The sequence below is a fragment of the Ylistrum balloti genome, unplaced genomic scaffold (genome assembly GCF_031769215.1).
Source record: "Ylistrum balloti isolate Yb309-2 unplaced genomic scaffold, AGI_CSIRO_Ybal_v1 Utg371500, whole genome shotgun sequence".
In the NCBI taxonomy this organism is placed as follows: domain Eukaryota; kingdom Metazoa; phylum Mollusca; class Bivalvia; order Pectinida; family Pectinidae; genus Ylistrum; species Ylistrum balloti.
In genome coordinates, this window is record NW_026782775.1 from 260,933 (window position 1) to 270,060 (window position 9,128).

The following is a 9,128-nucleotide window of genomic DNA, read 5'->3' on the forward strand; positions in this document are numbered from 1 at the left end:
GTATCACATGAAATTAAAACATCCAAAAGTTCATAAAACAGGAAGTTCATAAGACAATCCAAAACTGATTAGTAGGATCACCATGCACCAATGTAGGTATCTGCTAAATCAGGATGATGTCTAAGAAGTATATCTGGTAAAAAAACATGAGATTGTCAGGAGCGCAAAATGGGAGCAGCCTATCCAGCGCTAACCAGTACTCATACACCTATGTTCGACTTCATTCAGCGTTTTCTTACCAATACTGTAATCCGTTATACTGGTTCTATGTAGAAGTTCTGTATCATTTTTTCGAATGATCGTTTACGTGATAATTATGATCATGCTATAAGTGGCACGGAGTTTGTAATACCAATATCCGTGTTTATATCTCTGTTGAAACCAGCAGTATGTTGTATACCTTGTTTGGATAAATTTACACGATTATTGTAAAAGCTAAAAAAAAAAAAAAAAAAAAAAAAAAAAAAAAAAAAAAAAAAAAAAAAAAAAAAAAAAAAAACAAAAAAAAAAAAAAAAAAAAAAAAAAACAAAAAAACAATATTTAAACTCACATTATCTTATAAACTTAAATGTATGTTACCGTACCACTACCAAAAGATCAGCTACGCTATTATTCTATGCTTAAAATTAAGTTTATTTGCACTGTCCTACACTGTTATTTTTGCCTATTGATTTATAGTAAAGATTCTACTGTGATAATAAATAACTTACGATGACAAAATCTGAGAGCAATTCTACATTTGTTAACTTTTGACCTGTACTGATAACTGATTTAGGTCAAGTATGGGAAAGTATGGTTATATTAAAGATGCGAACATGTGCGTTAACAATTCATAACTAGTCACTGCGTTAAACATAAAGGGTGGAAGTTTAGAGTAAATTATGATTAATACATATAATATAATGTTCGAACAAAAATCTAATTCTAATTCATATGAAAATGATTACATTAAGACGGTTGTATGATAAACCAGAATAATGATTGAACTTAGACATTTAGGCAGCTTATCAGTTTGGTCATTCGTGATATCGAATCAAGATGGTGTATGGTGCGGTTTTTATAATGGTGTTGGCTGTGACATTTGCCATCAATGATCAACAGGATGTGAAATATGAAACCCTTCAAACTGAAGTGTCGGCTTTGAAGAAATTCATGGCGACGATGAATATCGAATTGGAAAATATTCGCAAACAGTATGACAAAGTAAATGAAGATTTGAAGATTGTCAGGTTAGTACAGGCTTAACTAATTTATGATTAGATTTGGGAAGAGGTGAATGACATCAAGCATGTATGGAAATAAGACTTGATATCAGTGATTGTACAAAAGACGCACAACTGAATAGCATTTCTTAACTTTAGAGTTAGAGTCACACGCTGATTTACACTGCTTCATACAGCCGTTTCATCATTCCAGGATTCGAAGTCTAGATAGGCGGTGCAACAACCCCATATTACATAATTTTCTCATTTCTGTTAACTCAAGAACAGCATTAATCACACATGTGTCTTGTTATCATAAATCACATGAAGAATTAAATGTAAGCGTGCAATTATAGAAGACGCAGCTAAGTGACACCTTTCTCTTGATAAAATTTGAAATCAGTTATTGTAATTGTGATAAATTTACTGAATCGTGCAGAGTTATCGTCCTTCTTGGAATCACCAGTGCTTCTAAGTATAACGTTTGAAGAAATAAGTATTGTATATGATAATCAGATGTAAATCAGAGAGAGAAAATATACACAATTCATTGGACATATTTATAATAAGAATTATTACATGGGCGGATATTGACATATTATAATCACCGGCTCATCGGCTAAAGACGTCGGATCTTTTAAACTGTTATTAAGATATATATATTCTTACACAGAAAGTTAACCCCCATTGAGATCTAGAAAAGGCGGCTAACATTCACTGCTTTACGATTCATGTAACGATTTATATTAAAGGAGTAAACAGAGGATTGTGGACATATATATGTTATTGAAATCAGAAGAAAAATATCAATACCCGTACAAAGACCAGGGGGAGGTAACTCATAGCAAGCGATCTGGAGGTAAGACATCTATATTTAGTATTAAGTGTACTTATTTATTTGGACATATTCATTCTAAGATTAAGAGAAATCATTGATCAAGGAGTGGTTCTTGCCAAATGAAAAGTTTCTTTGGTAGAATCGATATAAAATGGCATCTTCTATGAAATACCTTGTTCATGTTGAGTTTCACTAAAATTATCAACAGTTTTGTGTTTTTTTGTTTTTTTTTGTTTTTTGTGATGTCATTCGCAAGCAATTTTTCTTTTCCTTTTTTATTTTTGTAGGAACAGTTTACCATCCTTCTTTTCATTTGTCTAATGTTTGGACAGGATCAAAAGGTAGGAAGATTAATTCTATGTCGTTATAATCTATACTTACTTCATGCCATATAAGAATGTTGTTGAAAGTTTCCATTCCATATGCTTATAGCAGAGTGATGATGTTATTTGCACGATTTCATGCATGATAATACGATTTTGCTGAACTTAATCTGTTAGATGTGAAATGTTTCTGACTATACATTTACGTAGGTTCCGGGCAAAAAGGCGAAAAGGGTGATTCGGGCATAAAGGGGACTAAAGGGGATAATGGAATACCAGGTTTCCAGGGACCAAAAGGAGCTACAGGGCCGACGGGACATACCGGGTCGCCTGGTACGGCGGGGCAAAAGGGGGATATAGGGAATACCGGGGCTACAGGACAAAAAGGGGCCATGGGAAGAACAGGGGCATCCGGGCCGAGGGGACTTCCTGGAATACGTGGTACTACAGGACAAAAGGGAGATACTGGAATACCAGGGACTACGGGGCTTAAAGGTCAAATTGGATCACCTGGTCCTTCTGGACCGAAAGGGGACTTAGGAGTGAGAGGTGCTACTGGACCGAGGGGGCCTACTGGAGCAACAGGTACGAAAGGGCAGAAGGGTACAACCGGGAGAACAGGGGGTACGGGACATAGAGGTTACACTGGATCGCCTGGTGCTCCGGGACTGAAAGGGGACATTGGAATCAAAGGAACTAGCGGACCGAGAGGAAGAACTGGAATTGCGGGTACTAAAGGACAGAAGGGGGCAACCGGAAGAACAGGGGCTACAGGATCGAGAGGGAGGTCAGGAGCGAAGGGACAAAAAGGAGACACCGGAAGCCAAGGAATACCACACAGAGGTATAAATGCAATTTAATTCAAGCGCTTTTTACATATAAAACGATTGATCTCGTATATTATCATTTTAAGCTGTAGTGATTTTACATATATTCTCGCAACTCAGTATAAATTGTGTAAATTCGGTTTAGGAAAGTCCTTCTATCTACCTTAGTATTAACTGTGGCTTGTTTCTATTCAAAACTTTGACAGGTCCCTGGTGGTGGTGTCATGGCTGACACACTGGTGATGCATATGTGACAAGACTTTTTTCTGCACAGCTGTTTGTTTTATGTTTTGCCCTGATGCACACACTCTGAATGTGAAATCAATGTAAATAGCATTGCAATAAATGTGTGAAATGCTTATCACTGGAACTTATTCTGCTTGTTCCCTAATATCTACCAGAGTCATCGTTCCTTACAATTGTAGGTTACAGAAATGCACGACATGTATGCCACGTAGCCAATACCAAATGTGGCCAGTTTGAATTTTGGAAAATTGCCAGACAGCCATACATTAGATATAGCAAGACATATATCGTCCACAGATTGGAACTAAACATTTATAGAAAACTGATCTGGAATGGGAAGTCATGAAACATTAATAGTCCTCATGAATGTGAAGTATCGACTTGTTCGGACCATGATACTATGCATGAGAATTTGTGTTAAGTGCCTCATTATAGTGTAAAAGACGCTGTCGTCCACGTTTACACAATCCCGCCGTCAACAGATAAATTGTCATCAGGACCATCAACCGATGAAAGACACAGCGATCCGAATGGAAATAACATTAAACGAACTTAAAAGTAAAAGTCAAATGCCTTAAATGGGTATATTATCACAAAACATATTATATAATATATTATCGACAGTCCCAAGGGGGGGTGGGGGGGGGTGGTGATGGTGGGGGGTGGGGGGGGGGGTGGGGAGGGGGGTAGGGGGTGTCCTTAAACTTGTAACGACATGATAAAAGTTTTCTTGAGTAGACAGAAGGTCAACGCAGTTCAACCAAAAATGTTTAACGTTGAATGGCTCCTATACACTGTGGATTATCTTCGCCTTTCAACGTATATTAATGTGTAAGGTAAGTATAGCCCATCCGAACACTGCATGTATATAAGGGTTACAGAGAACAGCAAGGTTATGATAGATCTAGAGACATAATGCTTATACAAGTACTTATATATTCACTATAACGTGTTATGAAAGCATTTGAAGATAATAATTCAGTTTCGTTCTACATGTTTCACAATATGCTAATTTGTTAAAGGTGGATTAAATCTATTATTTTCGTTCAAACAGCCTACCTAATCGCCACAATCATATCAATATTAATAATGATTGTCATATAACCCAACTCTTTGACGTACATCTTTAAAAATTGACAAATGTCGCATTTCAGTGTTTTTTGTTATCTTAAAGATATCCGGTGTATGATAACGCTTCTGTTTCAAACGACACGAACGTGTACAAGTAAAATGATGACATACAGAAACACAAAAAGGAAATTATTGGCTGCATCCATTATTCATGAAACACTCAACCGTCATCACAGATGAGAAATGGAACTTAGCAGTATAGCATACACATCTTCTATCATGAAAACAATTAATCGTAAAAATAGCTAAAAGGTTTTCGAAAAAAAAACTCTCATTAATTCATTTTTATTAAAACTCCATCCATCATCAGTAATATATAGTATTCAAGATAAATGAAATGGTTTATTAAGTTTGATTAAAGAGGAGATCATTCCAAAGAGCTCGGATAGAGATTTGAATTGTCTCTGTTTCAGTATGTAAACCATGTACAAACTCCCTCTTGTGGTCAGTTCAACTAATTGATTAAAAATATACTCAGATCAGGTGTTGTATAGGGCATTTATATATATAAAAAAATATTATTATTATATGAATATTCAATTATCATATTTATAATTAAGAAGACTCAATTCTTTTCATCACTTATGTACCCGTGTATAGGACAACTCTATTAGAAATATTAAATATTGTGAAACATTATTGATATATATGTTGTTAATTTTGCATGCGTTTGGTGATGTTAAATTCACGCTGACTTAAGTACTTTCAACCCCACTTTTTCCGACATTTCATCACGAAGTATAAATATTACACTTCACAAAAGTTCAGGGAACAGCACTTACATATCACGTGATAGATAGAAGATCAAAAGTTCACTGACTGAGGTGTGATTCGTTACATTTGGCTCTACTTTATCGAATTCTAATTTTGCATAGAGAAGTGATATTTACTAGAGTGCTTTAATTTCAAAAGCATTGCAATGTCGTAATGTGACACTTATGATATTTGTAAATTACAGGGCTTTTCTGGCAAATGTAAGATTTTGCTCTAGTTTATGAAAAGGACCATGAATACCACAACACTCTTAATGTATTTCAACGCTTCTGTTTTAATTTCAAACTGTTTAGGCTGCCCTTTTCTGATGAAATATTAAATTATAGTGTTATCCGTCCAGGGGAACAGTCATCTTAATGTTAAACCTCTGCAATTTCTATTCCTGTTTTACAACCTGTAATCCATCTTTAATCCATTCTATTGCCTTGTGAGAAAAATATAAATGTATGAACCACAATGGTCAAATTATATCCGATAGCGTTATGTACGTATTATTCAAGATGTGGATAATCAATTGACCATGTCACCTTACCTATGTGGAATAAACACACCTATTACGGTGTTTGACTTTAGGATAATGGACGAATAATGATGATGATAATGGTGGTGATGATAAACCTATTTTAGCATAGATTTGACGATCTTCTTTGACATGTGTCATAAAAGTGAGTAAGATCAACATGTCAACTTAATCATAATCAAACTTCAACTATGATGATATGTTTTGGCAATATATGAGCAGACAGAAATGACCTCATCAACAATATCCGTCATGTAAATGTTGATCCATCCAAGTAAGAAATGTCACGTTCCCAAATGAAAACATGTTATGCAACAATAGAACCACTAGGCAAACCAGCTTCGAAATGTCCAGCTTTATATTGCAAAAAATGAGAACATTATTCAATGTAAATATTCCTCATAGCATTAATCAACCTGCATCATTTGTAAACCTTACGAAAGAACAAAAACATCATAAAACATCTCTTTGTCTAGATTTTTTTAATTCCCTATAAATTTGATAAGGTCATCCTAAAATTGTACTAGGTAATAATCAAGAATAGCATAGCAAGTGTAAATCGACCTAATGAATGGTATAGTATTGTTCGGTCCAATATACAGGAATATAGTCAACTTCATTATACAAGGTTATATTAGCTATACATGTTAAGTTAATATAGGCCTGGTCACTGAAATAAATAAAGGGGTTTGAAGGAAGTGTGAAACAATTAGTACATACGATCAAGTACTCTAACAATCATGGCAAATAATGAGAGTTAGAGAATTTTATGTTATTACTTAAACAGGGAAAACACCTCTACATTGACATCCGTGAAACATTATCGTCCCGATAACTCATTTTTGAATATCAAGATGCTGTAGTTTTAGAATTGTGTTGGCTGTGACATATGCCATCAATGGTCAACAGGAAGTATGAAACCCTGCAGTCTGAGGTGTCGGCTTTGACGAAATTCGTGGTGAAGATGAATGTCAAATTTGGATGGTGTTCGAAAACGGCATGACGACCCGAGTGAGGAATTTAAGGTAGATGTTAGATCATAAAAGTATGGACAAGAAAGGGATATATTTCTATATATTTCTTGTTTGTTTAATAACTTAAATATCATTTGCTAATTTCATTTCAAAGCAAAAACACGTTCTGTGATCACTTTCAGTATCAAAAGTTGTAAAGATCATAGTATATAATAATAAATCGATTGAATATAAATGTTACCATCACGATAAATTGAAGCAAAATAAAAAGGATAGAGAAAAACTCTTCTTACATTATAGCCTACCTACTTCCAGTAATGAAAGAACACTACTGTTACCGTTGGCGATGTCTTACACTATTATATAACTAACAACTGTTATTTCAGTGTTACACTCAGCCGACCTGTGAACTTCCTGGTCGTTGTAGCCTAATAGTTATAAATATAAATGGTCGCTTACGTTATGGACCGATAGTTAACTCGTGTATCTGAACAATTATCGTGTTTTTTTAAAGTTTGGAAGGTACTTCGAAAATCATATTTTAGTGCCGAGATCAACAAGAAACCTTGATAGCGTGTTTTCTATAAATTTAAATTATATACACTTACTAACATATACATGAACTACGCATAACATAAGGATTTCTTGCTTTCACAGCAAACTATTTATACATTTCAAACTAGCGAATCTAAAGGTGAACCCGAAGATAGTATTGTTCTGATAAAAGTGTCGTTCACTTACCAAGAATTCGCTTACGATCGGAGATTTACTGATGAACTACTCACTAAAGATTTTATCACCGTGATAAACCGAATACCATGGAATATCAAATACACAGTTTCGGTATAAGATATATTATAACCCATATATCAACACTCGTAAGCTACAGTTTTAAATCGTAGATATTTTAACGCATACGTCTCATGATTCCGTCGATATACCACAAAAACGAAAATGTTGCCCCCGCGTAAATTCTAAGCTATACAAGTAACCTCTTTGAAATTAAATATTGTGTTAGTAAGGAGATATTTAATGCTGTTTATCAGAAATAGACGAACTATTAAATAACCTTAACTCTGACATCAAAACTGCCTTCAGGAATCTAGACGTGAGATCAAATTCTCTACATTCAATAAGTGCATGTTAGAGCAGATTTCTTTCTCTTTTTTAAATGTTATCATACCAGAATCGGTTCTCAAAGACACGACAAACTCCTCTACATCAGCAGCTTTTCTTGATCTTTTCCTACAACGAAACCAATGTGAACAGTTTTCCATTATTTCCATTAAGCTGTTTGATAAACGTGATAATTGCAATATCCCTTGTGTTAATTGTCCTTTTTATAGCATCTCCATCCCATGGTGTTTACCTGGCGCATTTAATTTGATATTCAAGAACCTGTTCTCACTATCTCTATTATCTTGCAAGAAGTCGCCAAATGACGGATGAACCCATAACGCAATTGATGCATTTTGATGAAAATTATTGAAAAGTTTAGCGGTCGTCATGGTGATCTCATTGCGCAATATTATATATATTTGTGTATTATGAAGCTAGACGTGTTTGATGCTCGTACGTTTGCCTGCTATTTCCATTGTTGTATATATCGTTCTCATTTGAGAACGTAACATTACTTACATTGCTAGATCAGGATATTCATGACGAGTGTCGTCGATGAAACAAAACGCTTACTTCTTCCGGAACATCTGCTGTTATATGACCTATAGTGGCAATTATACCCACAACAGTAACGCAAATAGATGAAAAATTAGCAAATTCAAACTGAAAAAAGATATGAAAAAGTATGACTTCATCACTTTATTGTAAGAATTTAGCATTTCATTATCTATACAACCAGTTTTCTGAAATTACCCGATTACCGATATGTTCATGTTTATCATTATTTTAGACCGAATCAGACACAAATATAAGTAATTTATTTAATTAACATTTACCAATTTTTTAAAGTTCATTTTCCGCAATTTGTACATGAAAATTTTATTAATGTTGATATCTTGTTAATTATCGAACCCAGTGAAGTTTCTGCAGGAAATATTACACTGGTTGTACTCTCTTTAATAAAGGTTTATCATTAGTTAGTATAACTAGAACTTCATCCCTTTTAGTTTCCCGTTTTCTCGTCATCTCTTATTTTTGTTTGATTGTTTAAGAATCGTTATTCATTCCGGGTGTGGGTTGAAAGCTTTATCATCGCGTGTTATGTCTAGTTGTATACTGTTATATTGAGAGAGGGACTAATAGAATGATGTATCGTGAATGAAATATTTCTTA

At 34.5% G+C, this 9,128-nt stretch overlaps 1 protein-coding gene across 1 annotated transcript; it reads left to right on the forward strand.

Annotated features, from left to right (window-relative positions):
* The first annotated feature begins 1,039 nt into the window (after nt 1-1,039).
* Nucleotides 1,040-3,224, forward strand: LOC132562744 (collagen alpha-1(XXV) chain-like). Its single transcript, XM_060227502.1, has 4 exons — nt 1,040-1,230; nt 1,956-2,062; nt 2,329-2,382; nt 2,575-3,224. Exons 1-4 carry the CDS (start codon nt 1,040-1,042, stop codon nt 3,222-3,224), a joined length of 1,002 nt encoding a protein of 333 aa, XP_060083485.1.
* Nucleotides 3,225-9,128: the final 5,904 nt, after the last annotated feature.